The sequence below is a fragment of the Pseudochaenichthys georgianus genome, unplaced genomic scaffold (assembly GCF_902827115.2).
Source record: "Pseudochaenichthys georgianus unplaced genomic scaffold, fPseGeo1.2 scaffold_267_arrow_ctg1, whole genome shotgun sequence".
NCBI lineage: Eukaryota > Metazoa > Chordata > Actinopteri > Perciformes > Channichthyidae > Pseudochaenichthys > Pseudochaenichthys georgianus.
Genome location: NW_027262956.1, coordinates 149,235 through 172,168, shown reverse-complemented (window position 1 = coordinate 172,168; position 22,934 = coordinate 149,235). Strand labels below are relative to the sequence as shown.

At 44.5% G+C, this 22,934-nt stretch overlaps 1 protein-coding gene across 1 annotated transcript; it reads right to left on the bottom strand.

Moving 5' to 3' along the window:
• Window positions 1–228: 228 nt before the first annotated feature.
• Window positions 229–17,772, bottom strand: spcs2 (signal peptidase complex subunit 2). Its single transcript, XM_071202346.1, has 5 exons — window positions 17,690–17,772; window positions 14,925–15,008; window positions 7,321–7,480; window positions 2,959–3,094; window positions 229–893 (listed from the first exon to the last, which is right to left on the bottom strand). Exons 1-5 carry the CDS (start codon window positions 17,732–17,734, stop codon window positions 707–709), a joined length of 612 nt encoding a protein of 203 aa, XP_071058447.1. The 5' UTR covers window positions 17,735–17,772; the 3' UTR covers window positions 229–706.
• Window positions 17,773–22,934: the final 5,162 nt, after the last annotated feature.

Sequence of the window (22,934 nt, the reverse complement as noted above, 5' to 3'; positions counted from 1 at the left end):
CTCTGTTCTGTATCTATGACTGATTGACCTGAAGGTTTTATGTGAATTATTTCGATGCCCAAGACACATTTCTCCTAAGGGAGACAATAAAGCTTCATCTTATTTTATCTTATAGAGCTGAAGGGGAAACGCAGAGCAACAGCGCCCTCAGCTGGAGGAACGGTGGTACTGCTGGTAAAAATCACAAAAATAATAATGCAATGAATATGAAAAAAGGATGATTCAGGGTGCCGGTAACATTCTCCATCTTTAATGAGTTCACACGCTTGTTTCAGACGTCACAGAGAAATAGGAAATAATACAAAAAAACATTCAAAATTTCAATTTGGTCGACATTCGCACCACTTCCTGTTGTCTTATTCAGACTCTCCTCCGACTGGTCTTTTGTTGTTTTCTTTTGGTCTTGTAAACAGGAAGTGTGGAGCTGAAATGTTATTATGGGACGAAATACTGACGACCAGCTGCTGATGATCTCAGGCTGCAAACTGCACTTTGTTTTGTTAAATCATTGACAATCAAGCGTCACAGAAATGTCCCTCACAAACTGCAGAGGACGTCTTTGAACGCAACACGAATATTTAGTCTTAATAGCCGAAAAATGAGTGTTTCCTGTTTGAAAAAAAACGTTTAAACTCGGGACGAAACACCGAAGATCTCCTGAAGCCTCAGAAACCACGGAGTACTTGTTGGAGTATTATCTGGAGTATTACTTGCTCTTCTTGTCGGCGCCCAGAGCGTCGTGAAGCTTGGAAACGCTTTTCTCGAACGGGTCCATGTCGAGCGTCCCTTCTTCGTCGAAAAACGCCGACACGGACTCGGTGAACTCGGCGTCGCGAGTCTTCTTGGTTTTCCCGTCAGTGAAAGAAACTCTGAGCGAATACTGGTCGTCAAACCTGAGGCACAAACAAATATATATATTAATAAATACAGATACAGATAAATATAAATAATTACTAAATAAATATTAATAATACAAATAAATATTAATAATACAAATAAATAGAAATAATAAAACTTAAATAAATACCAATAAATATAATTGAATCCAAATAATAATACAACTATATATATAAATAATAAAAAACAAGAATAAATAATAATAAATTGAATTTAAATAGCGCTTTTAATAAATAATAAAATGTATATATAAATGAGTAGCTCTCCACTCTTCGAAGCGCACTCATATTGGAGTTGAGCATAGAAACCTATCACGGCTTCCGGTTGAGAAACATCTGCAATCTCGTGTTATCACTGTTCTAAAAAAATTCCAATTTAGCAAAAAAGCAGTGTTTTTATGATCAAAGTTTACACAAGAGACGAGCGCGACCATAAGACTAGACACGCTGCATCAGGCCATCTACGGGCACCTAAACCCAGGACCAACCTTCTGTGACCTATCGAGCTATGAAGGAACTCATTGCCAAACCACCTGACAGAGTCCAGAGCCTCTTTCAAGAGGAGATTGAAGGGCCTAATGACCACGTACCCAGGGGCGGCGGGTGCTGTCGGCTAGGGAAGGCTAAGCCTAAGTGTAATATTGTTGTCACTGCATCCTAGTAAAATAAAAATATAATGTCTGTGTCTTTGACATTAGCGCTGCCATGCAGCCACCTGTGCCCTGTGTGCTACGAAGCCAGTTCCACAGACCCTGGGTATCTTTGAGTTATCTAAACTAACCCTAACAAATGAGATCTCGCTAAGCGGTCCACGACGCTGGTTATCAACTCGGTAAATCAAGCCAGGGCTTCTCTCTCCAGCTGAGAGCGCGTTCACGTGAAAGGGGCGGGGCTAGCTACATTTGACCAATCACAAACAGGGACAAGTGTACTGACAGCGCAGCGTCATACTTCATAAATGAAAAGTAAACTAATATTAGACAAATATGAGCTTTAAACATCCATGACTTCAACATATGATCCAGGATACGAGCCACAGAGCTGCTGCACGGAGAATACAGAACAACTGGTTAAAAAATAACTAGGCCTACCGAGTGTTTGAAAGCGTATACTTTTCTGATATCACGGCCCCGTCTAAGACACGAGTGGATCTGACTTTCATTACATTTGTCTCGAGTGTTTCGTCAACATAATGTGTTGCTTAAAATAATACTTCTGCATCCAGTCTGTGACGCTGTGAGTGCTGCACGGCCAGACACGGCTCAGCTGACTCAGATCAGGAGAGATATGATATATTATGATATTATCTGATCGATGATCTGAGTGATGATGTAATATGAATGATAAGTGCGACACGTCGGCGTCTTCTCTGCATACGGCAGTTTAAACTGTATTTCCTTTCTCCTGTAATATGACTTGAGAGATGTAAACTCCGCACACTGAGCTCTGATTGGTCACTGAGTGATCTCTTTTCTATAGACGCCGGGGCGGGCAGCGTCAGGTAAAAGAAGTTATTTAGCCTCCTCACACCTGAGCCTCACGCGCCGCCTGTGCCCCTTACTGTGAACCCTAATGTCATGCTTTGTGCTGGTGGGGTCCTTGGCTGAGTTTGATATTGAAAGTGGATGAGATTGTTAATGTTGTTAATGATGTCAGGACTGATGTCTTGAATGTTGTTGTATTGTTTTAAGTGTCGGACGCCAGGAAGAGTAGCTTTTGTCGAGAGAAAAAGCTACTGGGGATCATACATACAAATAAACATAATTAAATAAACACAAAATTATAACAAATACTAATAAATATAAACAGTAAAACACATAAATAAATACATCTCAATGTGAGTCCGTACTAAATAATAAGAAACAAATTAAATCATAATAAATAAATACAATTATTAAATGCATTAGTATTTGTTCTGTGACCTAATGGGGGGTGTTGGTCTTTCCTTTAACAGACACATTGTGCTGCACTAAAGAAGATGCATGTAAATGAATCAATGTGAAAATAACTGCATGTGTATCGAGCCAGTACGGGGTCGGAGCAGTGCATGCTGGGAGCTGACCGTTTGAGGGAGGAGCAGAGCGTCCAGCTGTGATCCGGGTCCATGCCAGCCGGGTCCTTCTGCTGAGCCACCAGGAAGATGTTCTTCTCCCGGTACGACGTGTACAGCGTCAGCACCGCCATCATGATGAAGTACGTGGGCCGGGTTAAGGACAACAACAACAACAACAGGCCATAAGGCTGACAGACACCTGAACTACAACATCCATAGCACCACTATGTGCAATATAAATACCACCATCACAAAACGCTCTGTAGAACACGCGCAATATCATTACTATTAATGTTCGATGGTAACGGGTAATTACGTTCCTGCCACTACGTCTTTGTACATGAATGATGTCACGTCTGTTTCCTGTCGTTACTTCATCGCTGCTCTGTAGTGTACAGTTTGATTATCATGTAACTCTGGCACAAGTCCTATCTCACCCATTTCACTGTTTGCATCCTACACAGGATGCATCACTTCTCTATGGACTCTCCATTTAGATGAGAATACTTTTCTTCTTTCACTTGAGGAACATTTTGAATGCAGGACTTTTACTGTAACAGAGTATTCCTACACTCTGGTACTTCTACTTTACTCAAGTACAAGACCTGAGTACTTCTACTTTTACTCAAGTACAAGATCTGAGTACTTCTACTTTTACTCAAGTACAAGATCTGAGTACTTCTACTTTTACTCAAGTACAAGACCTGAGTACTTCTACTTTTACTCAAGTACAAGATCTGAGTACTTCTACTTTTACTCAAGAACAAGATCTGAGTACTTCTACTTTTACTCAAGTACAAGACCTGAGTACTTCTACTTTTACTCAAGTACAAGATCTGAGTACTTCTACTTTTACTCAAGTACAAGATCTGAGTACTTCTACTTTTACTCAAGTACAAGACCTGAGTACTTCTACTTTTACTCAAGTACAAGATCTGAGTACTTCTACTTTTACTCAAGAACAAGATCTGAGTACTTCTACTTTTACTCAAGTACAAGACCTGAGTACTTCTACTTTTACTCAAGTACAAGATCTGAGTACTTCTACTTTTACTCAAGTACAAGATCTGAGTACTTCTACTTTTACTCAAGTACAAGATCTGAGTAATTCTACTTTTACTCAAGTACAAGACCTGAGTACTTCTACTTTTACTCAAGTACAAGATCTGAGTACTTCTACTTTTACTCAAGAACAAGATCTGAGTAATTCTACTTTTACTCAAGTACAAGATCTGAGTACTTCTACTTTTACTCAAGTACAAGACCTGAGTACTTCTACTTTTACTCAGTACAAGATCTGAGTAATTCTACTTTTACTCAAGTACAAGATCTGAGTACTTTTACTCAAGTACAAGATCTGAGTACTTTTACTCAAGTACAAGATCTGAGTACTTCTACTTTTACTGGCGCTACTTTCACTATATTTTGATGAGAATACTTTTCTTCTTTCACTTGAGGAACATTTTGAATGCAGGACTTTTACTGTAACAGAGTATTCCTACACTCTGGTACTTCTACTTTACTCAAGTACAAGACCTGAGTACTTCTACTTTTACTCAAGTACAAGACCTGAGTACTTCTACTTTTACTCAAGTACAAGACCTGAGTACTTCTACTTTTACTCAAGTACAAGACCTGAGTACTTCTACTTTTACTCAAGAACAAGATCTGAGTAATTCTACTTTTACTCAAGTACAAGACCTGAGTACTTCTACTTTTACTCAAGTACAAGATCTGAGTACTTCTACTTTTACTCAAGTACAAGACCTGAGTACTTCTACTTTTACTCAAGTACAAGACCTGAGTACTTCTACTTTTACTCAAGTACAAGATCTGAGTACTTCTACTTTTACTCAAGTACAAGATCTGAGTACTTCTACTTTTACTCAAGTACAAGATCTGAGTAATTCTACTTTTACTCAAGTACAAGACCTGAGTACTTCTACTTTTACTCAGTACAAGATCTGAGTAATTCTACTTTTACTCAAGTACAAGACCTGAGTACTTCTACTTTTACTCAAGTACAAGACCTGAGTACTTCTACTTTTACTCAAGTACAAGACCTGAGTACTTCTACTTTTACTCAAGAACAAGATCTGAGTAATTCTACTTTTACTCAAGTACAAGACCTGAGTACTTCTACTTTTACTCAAGTACAAGATCTGAGTACTTCTACTTTTACTCAAGTACAAGACCTGAGTACTTCTACTTTTACTCAAGTACAAGATCTGAGTACTTCTACTTTTACTGGCGCTACTTTCACTATATTTTGATGAGAATACTTTTCTTCTTTCACTTGAGGAACATTTTGAATGCAGGACTTTTACTGTAACAGAGTATTCCTACACTCTGGTACTTCTACTTTACTCAAGTACAAGATCTGAGTACTTCTACTTTTACTCAAGTACAAGATCTGAGTACTTCTACTTTTACTCAAGTACAAGATCTGAGTACTTCTACTTTTACTCAAGTACAAGACCTGAGTACTTCTACTTTTACTCAGTACAAGATCTGAGTAATTCTACTTTTACTCAAGTACAAGATCTGAGTACTTCTACTTTTACTCAAGTACAAGATCTGAGTACTTCTACTTTTACTCAAGTACAAGATCTGAGTACTTCTACTTTTACTCAAGTACAAGATCTGAGTACTTCTACTTTTACTCAAGTACAAGATCTGAGTAATTCTACTTTTACTCAAGTACAAGATCTGAGTACTTCTACTTTTACTCAAGTACAAGATCTGAGTACTTCTACTTTTACTGGCGCTACTTTCACTATATTTTGATGAGAATACTTTTCTTCTTTCACTTGAGGAACATTTTGAATGCAGGACTTTTACTGTAACAGAGTATTCCTACACTCTGGTACTTCTACTTTACTCAAGTACAAGATCTGAGTACTTCTACTTTTACTCAAGTACAAGATCTGAGTACTTCTACTTTTACTCAAGTACAAGATCTGAGTACTTCTACTTTTACTCAAGTACAAGATCTGAGTACTTCTACTTTTACTCAAGTACAAGATCTGAGTACTTCTACTTTTACTCAAGTACAAGATCTGAGTAATTCCTACTTTTACTCAAGTACAAGATCTGAGTACTTCTACTTTTACTCAAGTACAAGATCTGAGTACTTCTACTTTTACTGGCGCTACTTTCACTATATTTTGATGAGAATACTTTTCTTCTTTCACTTGAGGAACATTTTGAATGCAGGACTTTTACTGTAACAGAGTATTCCTACACTCTGGTACTTCTACTTTACTCAAGTACAAGATCTGAGTACTTCTACTTTTACTCAAGTACAAGATCTGAGTACTTCTACTTTTACTCAAGTACAAGATCTGAGTACTTCTACTTTTACTCAAGTACAAGATCTGAGTACTTCTACTTTTACTCAAGTACAAGATCTGAGTACTTCTACTTTTACTCAAGTACAAGATCTGAGTACTTCTACTTTTACTCAAGTACAAGACCTGAGTACTTCTACTTTTACTCAGTACAAGATCTGAGTAATTCTACTTTTACTCAAGTACAAGATCTGAGTAATTCTACTTTTACTCAAGTACAAGATCTGAGTAATTCTACTTTTACTCAAGTACAAGATCTGAGTACTTCTACTTTTACTCAAGTACAAGATCTGAGTACTTCTACTTTTACTCAAGTACAAGATCTGAGTACTTCTACTTTTACTCAAGTACAAGATCTGAGTACTTCTACTTTTACTCAAGTACAAGATCTGAGTACTTCTACTTTTACTCAAGTACAAGATCTGAGTACTTCTACTTTTACTGGCGCTACTTTCACTATATTTTGATGAGAATACTTTTCTTCTTTCACTTGAGGAACATTTGAATGCAGGACTTTTACTGTAACAGAGTATTCCTACACTCTGGTACTTCTACTTTACTCAAGTACAAGATCTGAGTACTTCTACTTTTACTCAAGTACAAGATCTGAGTACTTCTACTTTTACTCAAGTACAAGATCTGAGTACTTCTACTTTTACTCAAGTACAAGACCTGAGTACTTCTACTTTTACTCAGTACAAGATCTGAGTAATTCTACTTTTACTCAAGTACAAGATCTGAGTACTTCTACTTTTACTCAAGTACAAGATCTGAGTACTTCTACTTTTACTCAAGTACAAGATCTGAGTACTTCTACTTTTACTCAAGTACAAGATCTGAGTACTTCTACTTTTACTGGCGCTACTTTCACTATATTTTGATGAGAATACTTTTCTTCTTTCACTTGAGGAACATTTTGAATGCAGGACTTTGACTGAAACAGAGTATATATTTAATTGAATAAATAACATAATAATGAAATAACAACAATATGATATATTTTAGCTCCTGAGAGGATATGAGATGACGCAGCAGGCGAGGACGGGTCTGGACTCGGGGAAAGGATGCAGGAAATCCCACACTAACGCCAGGACAGCGAAGAGACACGAGATGGTGCAGACGAGCAGCCGGCCGTCCACCAGACCAAAGTGCTCCAGGTAACAGAACTTCTCCAGCAGCACCTGAACACAACACACAGCAGCTTTAACACACAGCAGCACCTGAACACAACACACAGCAGCTTTAACACACAGCAGCACCTGAACACAACACACAGCAGCTTTAACACACAGCAGCACCTGAACACAACACACAGCAGCTTTAACACACAGCAGCACCTGAACACAACACACAGCAGCTTTAACACACAGCAGCACCTGAACACAACACACAGCAGCTTTAACACACAGCAGCACCTGAACACAACACACAGCAGCTTTAACACACAGCAGCACCTGAACACAACACACAGCAGCACCTGAACACAACACACAGCAAGACCAGAGGCCTGTCCTACGAAGCCGGATGTTCTCTGAGCGGCTAACTTCAGGACAAACTCGGGGGTTCCGGTCCTACGACGCTGGTTCTCTTTTTAGTGGCTAGATCTCCATGGTAACTGATGCTTAGCGGCTAACCTGCCCCGGAGCAGGTTGGGTTGCAGGCTAAGAGCTCAACTCAGTGAAAGCACTGCCTGCTGACCAATCAGAGCTCAGTGTGCGGAGTTTAAAGCGATCAAGTCATATCACAGGAGAAAGGAAACACAGAAAAGCTGCCGCTGCAGGAAAGACGGCCGGCAGAAATCAGCGACTGTGTGAACGTGAACATGAATAGAATATCACCTCCATCTCCAGAGCAGTCTGACTGTTAGAACATTAGCGTTAAGAAAGCTCTTAAATATCTGCCTCAGCATCAGTACCCGGATCAGAGTACACTAAGTCCAGTCAGCATCAGTACCCGGATCAGAGTACACTAAGTCCAGTCAGCATCAGTAACCGGATCAGAGTACACTAAGTCCAGTCAGCATCAGTAACCGGATCAGAGTACACTAAGTCCAGTCAGCATCAGTAACCGGATCAGAGTACACTAAGTCCAGTCAGCATCAGTAACCGGATCAGAGTACACTAAGTCCAGTCAGCATCAGTAACCGGATCAGAGTACACTAAGTCCAGTCAGCATCAGTAACCGGATCAGAGTACACTAAGTCCAGTCAGCATCAGTACCCGGATCAGAGTACACTAAGTCCAGTCAGCATCAGTAACCGGATCAGAGTACACTAAGTCCAGTCAGCATCAGTAACCGGATCAGAGTACACTAAGTCCAGTCAGCATCAGTAACCGGATCAGAGTACACTAAGTCCAGTCAGCATCAGTAACCGGATCAGAGTACACTAAGTCCAGTCAGCATCAGTAACCGGATCAGAGTACACTAAGTCCAGTCAGCATCAGTACCCGGATCAGAGTACACTAAGTCCAGTCAGCATCAGTACCCGGATCAGAGTACACTAAGTCCAGTCAGCATCAGTAACCGGATCAGAGTACACTAAGTCCAGTCAGCATCAGTAACCGGATCAGAGTACACTAAGTCCAGTCAGCATCAGTACCCGGATCAGAGTACACTAAGTCCAGTCAGCATCAGTACCCGGATCAGAGTACACTAAGTACAGTCAGCATCAGTACCCGGATCAGAGTACACTGAGTCCAGTCAGCATCAGTACCCGGATCAGAGTACACTGAGTCCAGTCAGCATCAGTACCCGGATCAGAGTACACTAAGTACAGTCAGCATCAGTAACCGGATCAGAGTACACTAAGTCCAGTCAGCATCAGTACCCGGATCAGAGTACACTAAGTCCAGTCAGCATCAGTACCCGGATCAGAGTACACTGAGTCCAGTCAGCATCAGTACCCGGATCAGAGTACACTGAGTCCAGTCAGCATCAGTACCCGGGTCAGAGTACACTGAGTCCAGTCAGCATCAGTACCCGGATCAGAGTACACTGAGTCCAGTCAGCATCAGTACCCGGGTCAGAGTACACTGAGTCCAGTCAGCATCAGTACCCGGATCAGAGCACACTAAGTCCAGTCAGCATCAGTACCCGGATCAGAGTACACTAAGTCCAGTCAGCATCAGTACCCGGATCAGAGTACACTAAGTCCAGTCAGCATCAGTAACCGGATCAGAGTACACTAAGTCCAGTCAGCATCAGTACCCGGATCAGAGTACACTAAGTCCAGTCAGCATCAGTAACCGGATCAGAGTACACTAAGTCCAGTCAGCATCAGTAACCGGATCAGAGTACACTAAGTCCAGTCAGCATCAGTACCCGGATCAGAGTACACTAAGTCCAGTCAGCATCAGTACCCGGATCAGAGTACACTAAGTCCAGTCAGCATCAGTAACCGGATCAGAGTACACTAAGTCCAGTCAGCATCAGTACCCGGATCAGAGTACACTAAGTCCAGTCAGCATCAGTAACCGGATCAGAGTACACTAAGTCCAGTCAGCATCAGTAACCGGATCAGAGTACACTAAGTCCAGTCAGCATCAGTACCCGGATCAGAGTACACTAAGTCCAGTCAGCATCAGTACCCGGATCAGAGTACACTAAGTACAGTCAGCATCAGTAACCGGATCAGAGTACACTAAGTCCAGTCAGCATCAGTACCCGGATCAGAGTACACTAAGTCCAGTCAGCATCAGTACCCGGATCAGAGTACACTGAGTCCAGTCAGCATCAGTACCCGGATCAGAGTACACTAAGTCCAGTCAGCATCAGTACCCGGATCAGAGTACACTAAGTCCAGTCAGCATCAGTAACCGGATCAGAGTACACTAAGTCCAGTCAGCATCAGTACCCGGATCAGAGTACACTAAGTCCAGTCAGCATCAGTACCCGGATCAGAGTACATTAAGTCCAGTCAGCATCAGTAACCGGATCAGAGTACACTAAGTCCAGTCAGCATCAGTACCCGGATCAGAGTACACTAAGTCCAGTCAGCATCAGTACCCGGATCAGAGTACATTAAGTACAGTCAGCATCAGTACCCGGATCAGAGTACACTAAGTCCAGTCAGCATCAGTACCCGGATCAGAGTACATTAAGTACAGTCAGCATCAGTACCCGGATCAGAGTACACTAAGTCCAGTCAGCATCAGTACCCGGATCAGAGTACATTAAGTACAGTCAGCATCAGTACCCGGATCAGAGTACATTAAGTACAGTCAGCATCAGTACCCGGATCAGAGTACATTAAGTACAGTCAGCATCAGTACCCGGATCAGAGTACACTAAGTCCAGTCAGCATCAGTACCCGGATCAGAGTACATTAAGTACAGTCAGCATCAGTACCCGGATCAGAGTACATTAAGTACAGTCAGCATCAGTACCCGGATCAGAGTACATTAAGTACAGTCAGCATCAGTACCCGGATCAGAGTACATTAAGTACAGTCAGCATCAGTACCCGGATCAGAGTACACTAAGTCCAGTCAGCATCAGTACCCGGATCAGAGTACATTAAGTACAGTCAGCATCAGTACCCGGATCAGAGTACATTAAGTACAGTCAGCATCAGTACCCGGATCAGAGTACATTAAGTACAGTCAGCATCAGTACCCGGATCAGAGTACATTAAGTACAGTCAGCATCAGTACCCGGATCAGAGTACACCAAGTCCAGTCAGCATCAGTACCCGGATCAGAGTACATTAAGTACAGTCAGCATCAGTACCCGGATCAGAGTACATTAAGTACAGTCAGCATCAGTACCCGGATCAGAGTACACTAAGTCCAGTCAGCATCAGTACCCGGATCAGAGTACACTAAGTCCAGTCAGCATCAGTACCCGGATCAGAGTACATTAAGTCCAGTCAGCATCAGTACCCGGATCAGAGTACACTAAGTCCAGTCAGCATCAGAACCCGGATCAGAGTACACTAAGTCCAGTCAGCATCAGTACCCGGATCAGAGTACACTAAGTCCAGTCAGCATCAGAACCCGGATCAGAGTACACTGAGTCCAGTCAGCATCAGAACCCGGATCAGAGTACACTGAGTCCAGTCAGCATCAGTACCCGGATCAGAGTACACTAAGTCCAGTCAGCATCAGAACCCGGATCAGAGTACACTAAGTCCAGTCAGCATCAGTACCCGGATCAGAGTACACTAAGTCCAGTCAGCATCAGAACCCGGATCAGAGTACACTGAGTCCAGTCAGCATCAGAACCCGGATCAGAGTACACTGAGTCCAGTCAGCATCAGAACCCGGATCAGAGTACACTGAGTCCAGTCAGCATCAGTACCCGGATCAGAGTACATTGAGTCCAGTCAGCATCAGTACCCGGATCAGAGTACACTGAGTCCAGTCAGCATCAGTACCCGGATCAGAGTACACTAAATCCAGTCAGCATCAGTACCCGGATCAGAGTACACTAAGTTCAGTCAGCATCAGTACCCGGATCAGAGTACACTAAGTACAGTCAGCATCAGTACCCGGATCAGAGTACACTGAGTCCAGTCAGCATCAGTACCCGGATCAGAGTACACTGAGTCCAGTCAGCATCAGGACCCGGATCAGAGTACACTGAGTCCAGTCAGCATCAGGACCCGGATCAGAGTACACTGAGTCCAGTCAGCATCAGGACCCGGATCAGAGTACACTGAGTCCAGTCAGCATCAGGACCCGGATCAGAGTACACTGAGTCCAGTCAGCATCAGTACCCGGATCAGAGTACACTGAGTCCAGTCAGCATCAGTACCCGGATCAGAGTACACTGAGTCCAGTCAGCATCAGTACCCGGATCAGAGTACACTGAGTCCAGTCAGCATCAGGACCCGGATCAGAGTACACTGAGTCCAGTCAGCATCAGGACCCGGATCAGAGTACACTGAGTCCAGTCAGCATCAGGACCCGGATCAGAGTACACTGAGTCCAGTCAGCATCAGGACCCGGATCAGAGTACACTGAGTCCAGTCAGCATCAGTACCCGGATCAGAGTACACTGAGTCCAGTCAGCATCAGTACCCGGATCAGAGTACACTGAGTCCAGTCAGCATCAGTACCCGGATCAGAGTACACTAAGTCCAGTCAGCATCAGTACCCGGATCAGAGTACACTGAGTCCAGTCAGCATCAGGACCCGGATCAGAGTACACTGAGTCCAGTCAGCATCAGAACCCGGATCAGAGTACACTGAGTCCAGTCAGCATCAGTACCCGGATCAGAGTACACTGAGTCCAGTCAGCATCAGGACCCGGATCAGAGTACACTGAGTCCAGTCAGCATCAGGACCCGGATCAGAGTACACTGAGTCCAGTCAGCATCAGTACCCGGATCAGAGTACACTGAGTCCAGTCAGCATCAGTACCCGGATCAGAGTACACTGAGTCCAGTCAGCATCAGTACCCGGATCAGAGTACACTAAGTCCAGTCAGCATCAGAACCCGGATCAGAGTACACTGAGTCCAGTCAGCATCAGTACCCGGATCAGAGTACACTGAGTCCAGTCAGCATCAGTACCCGGATCAGAGTACACTGAGTCCAGTCAGCATCAGTACCCGGATCAGAGTACACTAAGTCCAGTCAGCATCAGAACCCGGATCAGAGTACACTGAGTCCAGTCAGCATCAGGACCCGGATCAGAGTACACTGAGTCCAGTCAGCATCAGTACCCGGATCAGAGCACACTAAGTCCAGTCAGCATCAGTACCCGGATCAGAGTACACTAAGTCCAGTCAGCATCAGAACCCGGATCAGAGTACACTGAGTCCAGTCAGCATCAGGACCCGGATCAGAGTACACTGAGTCCAGTCAGCATCAGTACCCGGATCAGAGCACACTAAGTCCAGTCAGCATCAGAACCCGGATCAGAGTACACTAAGTCCTGTCAGCATCAGTACCCGGATCAGAGTACACTAAGTCCAGTCAGCATCAGAACCCGGATCAGAGTACACTAAGTCCAGTCAGCATCAGGACCCGGATCAGAGTACACTAAGTCCAGTCAGCATCAGTACCCGGATCAGAGTACATTAAGTACAGTCCGCGGCATATCACTTCATAATGTTTCATATGTCTCCTGATCCGAGTCCCTGAGCGTGTCTGGCCGTGCAGCACTCACAGCGTCACAGACTGGATGAGAAGGGTTATTTTAGCAACACGTTAAGTTGAGGAAACTCTGAGTCGTGATATCATGAACCTGTTGATGGACGCATTCCAACACTTGTTCTGCTCCAGCTGTGTTCACCTTGCAGCTTTGATCCTGATCAAGTGTTTAAGTCATGTTTAAACTTTAACTTCTTCATATGTCTAATATTATAGTTGACTTTTCATTCAGGGAGTATGACGCTGCGCTGTCAGTGCGCTTCTCCATGTCTGTGATTGGTCGAATGCTCCAGATACCACCCCTCTCATGTGAACGCCTAACTAGATAGGACACGGCTGGCTGAGCGATCCACTTGATAACCCGCGTTGTAGGACCGCTTAGCGAGAGCGCGTATGTTCTGGATTAGGCCAACCGGCTAACTCCAACATATCCAGGTTAGGTTGAACCGGCTTCGTAGGACAGGCCTCAGAACACAACAGCTAATCGTGTAAATTACCGAGTAATATATCAAATGTATGCCTCCCATTTTTAACTGAGCATCCTTCAGCTCTTAATCCATAAAGCAAATCAGGATGAGTCATAATAGGGATGCACGATATTGGTTTTTTGAAACCGATACCGATAACTTCCTGCTTCTCAAGACCGATACCCGATAAGTAATATAATATACATATATTAAATGTACCTGTAGTTTTTGCACACCTGGTGGTAAAAAACAGACTAGTAGTGAGCAAAGGACATGAGCATTACTACTATGAACAAAACTAGCCCTGGGGTCGTCTCTGGCAAACTTCTCCTTTTTCAAAAGCCTCGTCGATAGGTGAAAGCCCCGGTGCCTTTGCAGCTGGCTTTGGATTCGCAGCTAGTTTAGCAGCGCAGGCGTCTTCGTACGCTTTGAACACACCGCGATGTTTCAGGCGACTGATCAGGTTGGAAGTATTATAGCTCGTTGCCTTCTCCCTCCTCGTGGAACTTCTGCATCTGTTAATACAAATAGCAAGCGAACTATCTCACTCTGAAACTTTGAAATAGTCCCATACTACCGACGACATGTTTGTTTGCTGTCCTGGCTTCACGGCCGCACGACATTCACGTCTCAGCCAGGCGTGAGTTAGGGAGCGCTGGCTTTGTGAAGAACTCCCCTCTTCCTAAACCACTAACACCACAGTACTGGCTGTGCGGGAGGAGCCGAGTGAAAAACAAGCGCCCCTCATCCCAATCCACCCACACTGCAGCACTTCTTTCTTTTACCCAAAAAATAAATTGTATATTATCGGGGCTATTAATAATTGTATCGGGTTTATCGGGATGACGTCATAATTCCTAATATCGGGACGATAATTATCGGGCACCACTAATAAAAACATTTATATCCAGAGAGGCGAAATGATGGCTTTAATGAAACTCAATCTCTCTGCAAGTGGACTGAAGCCTGATGAATAACACCTGACGCACTAGAGTTGCTGCTTCACACACAGCACCTGAACACAACACACTCACTCTGACACCCTTTCACAATAAGAGCTCACCTTCTTGGCGGCGTCGTCCAGAGAGTTTTTCATGGCCGCTCCGTCCCACTTGTCGATCTTCACCGGCTTCTCATCGATCCTCCACTGAAGAGGTTTAAAAGTGAAAATTAATCATATTTGTATTCCATGAAGACATCAGTGCGTTAATAAGTAAACACACATTTAAGCAGCGACTCGGTGGGAATAGGGATCCTATAAAGGGTACAGCGGTAGCAGCTGCGGTGCGTCTGCAGCATGGAACGAGATCAACGACACAACTATAAAAAGTGTTCTTCAAAAAGCACTTCTTAAGCAAATATGTCAGAGATAAATACGCTGAATGGCTGTGGACTCCAACACAAGTTTACTTTCCCTTTTTACCCCAAAATTATTAAATGTTTCATATATTTTTAGACATATTTTCATTTAATTCTTTGCTATTTTTCATAAATAATCTGGACATGTTTTCCTATATTTATGGATTTTGTTATTCACCCGACATTTTTCATTTTTAATATCTATTTTAAAGGTCCCTTATCATCCTCTTCTTCAATATATATATCAGGTGTCAGATATATTCAGAGCCTGTCTCTGATTGGCTGAAACACCAAACAGATCATTGCAGCATTACCCATAATCCCCTCTGTTTCAAGAGGGGACACATGCTGATGTAGAAGAGACATGAAGAAGAGGGGACACATGTTGATGTAGAAGAGACTTGAAGAAGAGGGGACACATGTTGATGTAGAAGAGACATGAGGAAGAGGGGACACATGTTGATGAAGAAGAGACATGAAGAAGAGGGGACACATGTTGATGTAGAAGAGACATGAAGGAGAGGGGACACATGTTGATGTAGAAGAGACATGAAGGAGAGGGGACACATGTTGATGTAGAAGAGACATGAAGAAGAGGGGACACATGTTGATGTAGAAGAGACATGAAGAAGAGGGGACACATGTTGATGTAGAAGAGACATGAAGAAGAGGGGACACATGTTGATGTAGAAGTGACATGGAGAAGAGGGGACACATGTTGATGTAGAAGAGACATGGAGAAGAGGGGACACATGTTGATGAAGAAGAGACATGAAGAAGAGGGGACACATGTTGATGTAGAAGAGACATGAAGGAGAGGGGACACATGTTGATGTAGAAGAGACATGAAGAAGAGGGGACACATGTTGATGTAGAAGAGACATGAAGAAGAGGGGACACATGTTGATGTAGAAGAGACATGAAGAAGAGGGGACACATGTTGATGTAGAAGAGACATGGAGAAGAGGGGACACATGTTGATGTAGAAGTGACATGGAGAAGAGGGGACACATGTTGATGTAGAAGAGACATGGAGAAGAGGGGACACATGTTGATGTAGAAGAGACATGAAGAAGAGGGGACACATGTTGATGTAGAAGAGATATGAAGAAGAGGGGACACATGTTGATGTAGAAGAGACATGAAGAAGAGGGGACACATGTTGATGTAGAAGTGACATGAAGAAGAGGGGACACATGTTGATGTAGAAGAGACATGAAGAAGAGGGGACACGTGTTGATGTAGAAGTGACATGAAGAAGAGGGGACACATGTTGATGTAGAAGAGACATGAAGAAGAGGGGACACATGTTGATGTGGAAGAGACATGAAGAAGAGGGGACACGTGTTGATGTAGAAGTGACATGAAGAAGAGGGGACACATGTTGATGTAGAAGAGACACGGAGAAGAGGGGACACATGTTGATGTAGAAGAGACATGAAGAAGAGGGGACACATGTTGATGTAGAAGACATGGAGAAGAGGGGACACATGTTGATGTAGAAGAGACATGAAGAAGAGGGGACATGTTGATGTAGAAGAGACATGAAGAAGAGGGGACACATGTTGATGTAGAAGAGACATGGAGAAGAGGGGACACATGTTGATGTAGAAGAGACATGAAGAAGAGGGGACACATGTTGATGTAGAAGAGACATGGAGAAGAGGGGACACATGTTGATGTAGAAGAGACATGAAGAAGAGGATGATAGGTGCCTTTTAAATGTATGACTTTTTTATATTTCTCTCTCATATTCTTCAACCTGTTTAAACAGTCAGACGGAAACTCTTCACACACTTTCCTTTCCTGCTGCTGGTCTGTCTTTATTCTGAACCGTCTTGTTCTGTCTCATCTTGGAAACAACATGTCGCACATTTCTCTAAACTTTGAATGTAATATTTTTCATATATATTTTTACTGTACTCAGTTTCTCACGTAATTATATTTTGAGTATTTATTGTCTTCATTTGGTATGATCTCAAAATAGCTTTTATAATATACCTATTTGTGTGTTATTTTTTTGCTACGTTGTTTCTTCTTTCTGTGTCTCTGTTTGTATCATTTATATCAAAGCAAATGTCTTGCAAGTGTACTTAAAAAAACAGATTCTGATTGTGAATTATCTGAATGTGTTCTTCTGTACATTTGTATTTGATATGGTTTCATTTTAAATACTATGTGCATGCTTTTCTTTATCTAATAGTATGTTATGTGTATGTTTCCTCTCTATCTAAACTGCTAGATAACCTCTCTGTGGGATGAATAAAGGAAATCTTAATAAAAACATATGTTTACTTTAGCATGCTAACGTTAGCTTAGCTTTAGCATGCTAAAACGTTAGCGTATCTCTAGCCGCAGATATCGCCTCTCCCCCGGCTCAGGCTGAGCGGATCCCCCCGCAGCAGCAGCCTGAGCTCCGGGACAGAATGAAACCCAGAGGAATAAAAACAATAACTCTTAAATCCTCACTTTTTCCAGAAGTCCGCTCTTCCCGTTCCTCGCAGCCGCAGCCATTTTCTTCTCTTCCGGTAAAAAATAAATAAATCGGAATTCATGACCTGTTGGCTTTTGATTGGCTCTCACACAGATCACGTGTTTGACTCCTGCTCACACACAAAACATGATAACTGAAAAATTCATTAGTAATAGTAATAATAACGTTATTATACCAAAAAAAGGACCTAAGAACATGAATAGCCTTTTATTAAATTATTTTATTTCTTTTTTAATTTAATTTTCATGTTTCTTTATGTATTTTTTTTAATGATTTATTAATTACATTTTTAAATGTCGTTCTTTTATTTAATTACATTTTTGTCATGATTATAATTTATTTGTATGCCTTTTTTTATTTGATTTATTTTGTATTAATATTGTTTTTTATTTTAAATGTCGTTATATAATTGTTTTTAAAGTTTGTTTTTATTAAAAAATGTTTTATTCTAATTTAAAAAAAAGTGTACTCTTAGTTTGTTCATTATAATTTCTATGAATTTCTATTTTATTATTTTTTAACTTAATATGTAATTATTTTGGTGGATTATTTAATTTTTATAATGTTTCTTATTTTGTAAGAAAACATTTTTTATACTATTTTAATGTTTTATTTATTGATTATAATGCTATTATAATTTTTACAAGCACAAATTAAAACATCAAGAAGGTTAGCTCCATGCAGGGGCGCCGCTAGCGAACAGGCAAGGCAGGCAACTGCATGCTTGGGGCCCCGAAGCAGAAGGGGGCCCCCAAAGAAGGTAGATGAAGAAGGTCCACAGCAACGACAACATGAAACACCCTTTCATTTACTGCAACGACATGTCGGGGAACCCCCTCAATGGCTGCCCCATGCATAGCGCGCTGTGAAATGCAGCTTCTTATCTTAAGCTTCGTCCCATTGCTCTGCTGGGTGCTGTCGGCTGTGCGTGGGGGTGAAAATCTGGTTCGAGGGGCCCCCAGTGAATGTTTGCCTCCGGCCCCCACAGCTCTAGAATCACCACTGGCTCCATGACTCTTATCATCTCTGAATTACAGACCCTAATATGGCTGTGGGGAAGTGCAGTCGTGTTTCAGACATAAGGTCGTGGCTAAACCAAAAAATACATATTCTAACTGATGTGGGAAATGAAGATGGAGACAGACTGGAAATGGATTTAACAACACTCAGTTTTAAACTAGCTTGGACGGTGCTGTAAGCTTATGAGATATTGATAGAAATTTGTAGGGATTACTAGTCCGCATTCCAAATCTCTGCGCGTCGCTAACAAGCTGGTTATCATACAGGAAGGACTCCAGAGCATACAATTAACCATCCATCCATCCATCCATCTTCTCCCGCTTATCCGTGGTCGGGTCGCGGGGGTAGCAGTTCCAGCAGAGAGCCCCAAACTTTCTTTTCCCTGGCGACATCAACCAGCTCTGACTGGGGGATCCCAAGGCGCTCCCAGGCCAGCGAAGAGATATAGTCCCTCCACCTGGTCCTAGGTCTACCCCTTGGTCTCTTCCCAGCTGGACGTGCCTGGAACACCTCCCTAGGGAGGCGCCCAGGTGGCATCCTAACTAGGTGCCCGAACCACCTCAACTGGCTTCTTTCGACGCGAAGGAGGAGCGGCTCAACTCCGAGTCCCTCCCTGATGACCGAACTTCTCACCTTATCTCTAAGGGAGACACCAGCCACCCGGCGGAGGAAACCCATCTCGGCCGCTTGTATCCGCGATCTCGTTCTTTCGGTCATGACCCATCCTTCATGACCATAGGTGAGGGTAGGAACGAAAATGGCCCGGTAGACAGAGAGCTTTGCCTTCCGGCTCAGCTCCCTTTTCGTCACAACGGTGCGGTAAAGCGACTGCAATACCGCTCCCGCTGCTCCGATTCTCCGGCCCATCTCACGCTCCATTGATCCCTCACTCGAGAACAAGACCCCGAGATACTTGAACTCCTTCACTTGGGGTAAGGACTCATTCCCTACTTGGAGTGGACAGTCCATCGGTTTCCTGCTGAGAACCATGGCCTCAGATTTGGAGGTCCTGATCCTCATCCCAGCCGCTTCACACTCGGTTGCGAACCGATCCAGTGAGTGCTGAAGGTCGCAGTCCGATGAAGCCATCAGAACCACATCATCTGCAAAAAGCAGTGGTGCAATCCTTAGTCCACCGAACTGCAGACCCCCCCCCCCACGACTACGCCTCGAAATCCGATCCATGTATATTACAAACAGGATTGGTGACAAAGCGCAGCCCTGGCGGAGGCCAACCCTCACCGGAAATGGGTCCGACTTACTGCCGAGGACCCGGACACAGCTCTCGCTTTGGGAGTACAGAGATTGGATGGCCCTGAGTAGAGACCCCCTCACCTCATACTCCCGCAGCACCTCCCACAGTAACTCCCTGGGAACCCGGTCATACGCCTTCTCCAAGTCTACAAAACACATGTAGACCGGATAAGCGTACTCCCAGGCCCCCTCCAGGATCCTTGCGAGAGTAAAAAGCTGATCCGTCGTTCCACGACCAGGACGGAATCCGCATTGTTCCTCCTCAATCTGAGGTTCGACAATCGGCCTGACCCTCCTTTCGAGTACCTTGGAGTAAACTTTCCCGGGGAGGCTGAGTAGTGTGATGCCTCTGTAATTGGCACACACCCTCTGATCCCCCTTTTTGAAAAGGGGGACCACCACCCCGGTCTGCCACTCCTTCGGTACCGTTTCCGACTTCCACGCAACGTTGATGAGACGTGTCAACCATGACAGTCCCTCAACACTCAGAGCCTTCAGCATTTCCGGGCGGATCTCATCCACCCCCGGGGCTTTGCCACTGTGGAGTTGTTTGACGACCTCAGTGACCTCCCCCCGGGAGATTGGCGTTGATCCCCCGTCATACTCCAGCTCTGCCTCTAACATAGAGGGCGGAGTTGTCGGGTTCAGGAGTTCCTCAAAGTGTTCCTTCCAACGTCCCAACACTCCATCAGTTGAGGTCAACAACGTCCCATCCTTACTGTACACAGCTTGGATGGTTCCCTGCTTCCCCCTCCTGAGGTGTCGGACAGTTTTCCAGAACAACTTTGGTGCCGCCCGAAAGTCCTTCTCCATGTCTTCTCCGAACTTCTCCCACACCCGCTGCTTTGCCTCGGCCACGGATGAGGCTGCTGCCCTTCGGGCCTGTCGGTACCTTGCAACTGCTTCGGGAGTCCCCCGGGATAACAAATCCCTGAAGGCCTCCTTCTTCAGTCGGACGGCTTCCCTGACCACCGGTGTCCACCAGGAGGTTCGAGGGTTACCGCCCCTTGAGGCACCTAAGACCTTGAGACCACAGCTCCCCACCGTGGCTTCGGCAATAGAGGCTTTGAACACCGACCACTCTGGTTCAATGTCCCCAACCTCCACAGGAATGCCCCGAAAAGCTCCGCCGGAGGTGTGAGTTGAAGGCCTCCTGAACTTGGGCCTCCTCCAGACGTTCCCAGTTCACCCGAACTACACGTTTGGGCTTACCAGGTCTATCCAGAGGCTTCCCCCGCCACTCGACCCAACTCACCACCAGATGGTGATCAGTTGACAACTCCGCCCCTCTCTTTACCCGAGTGTCCAAAACATACGGCCTCAGGTCCGATGATACGATAACGAAATCGATCATGGACCTTCTGCCTAGGGTGCTCTGGTACCACGTACACTTATGAGCATCCTTATGTTCGAACATGGTGTTTGTTATGGCCAATCCATGACTAGCACAGAAGTCCAGTAACAAACCACCACTCCGGTTCAGATCAGGGGGGCCGTTCCTCCCAATCACGCCCCTCCAAGTGTCTCCATCATTGCCCACATGTGCGTTGAAGTCTCCCAGCAAGACTAAGGAGTCCCCTTCAGGAGCCCCATACAGGACTCTTTCCAGGGTCTCCAAGAAGGCCGAATACTCTGAACTGCTGTTGGGTGCATAAGCACACACAACAGTCAGAGTTTTCCCCCCCATAACCCGCAGGCGTAGGGAGGCGACCCTCTCGTCCACTGGGGTAAACTCCAACAACGAAGCACCTAACCGGGGACTTGTGAGTATCCCCACACCCGCCCGGCGCCTCACACCTTGAGCAACTCCGGAGAAGAATAGAGTCCAACCCCTATCCAGAAGTAAGGTTCCAGAGCCGACGCTGTGCGTAGAGGTGAGCCCAACCAGATCCAACTGGTACCGCTCCACCTCCCGCACAAGCTCCGGCTCCTTCCCCCCCAGAGAGGTGACGTTCCACGTCCCCAAAGCCAGCTTCTGCCGCCCGGGTCTGGTCCGTCGAGACCCTCCGCTTTCACTGCCACCCGTCTGGCAGCGCACCCGACCCCATCGATGTTTCCCGTAGGTGGTGGGCCCGCGGGACAGAGAAGCGGAGGTGTTGCCCACGTTGCCTTTTCGGGCTGGGCCCGGCCGGGCTCCGTGGCAAGCCCGGCCACCAGACGCTCGCCGACGAGTCCTCCTTCTGGGCCTGGCTCCAGAAGGGGACCCCGGGCTTCCTCCGGGCCGGGTATCCTCACTTCTTGTTTTTCCTTTCATGAGGTCTTTTGAACCAATCTTAGTCTGGCCCCTTGCCTGAGACCAATTTGCCATGGGAGACCCTACCAGGAACACAAGGTTCCAGACAACACAGCCCCCAGGTTCATCAGGGCACACAAACCTCTCTACCACGGTAAGGTGCTGGTTCTTCAGAGAGGTATACAATTAACCGTTTAACAATAATCTATTTAATGGTAATATAACAATGCAATACAATCAATACATTACCATACAAAACCATATCATATCATATGCATAATGTCAGGAGTAGGCCTACTCCTGGCCCTTGTTCAAAGGCCGGCACGACCTTCCGGTCCGAGCGGCGCGAGAAGAGAGAGAGAGAGCAAAAGGCTGAATAGCCTTTCATCCCAACAGAAACAGGAAGGGGTAGAGTTTAACTGGTCATCTTCTCCGGTCATCTCAAACAAACACCTCTGACATTCACTGTCTCCTATTTCTGCAGCCTCCACACATACACACATCCCCCCAAATTCCAGATACCACAGTGGGGTCTTGCTCCACCTCCCCCACAGAGTAATAAACCCTGTTTACTCTAAACAGTTCTTGTTTATAGCCATTTTAGTCCTCACATTTATGAAAGGATAAAACAGAGAAATCAATATAAAACACAAACACAGGTATTGTTTGAACAGTATTCACTTAACTGCTACTATTTATAATTACCAGAGAAA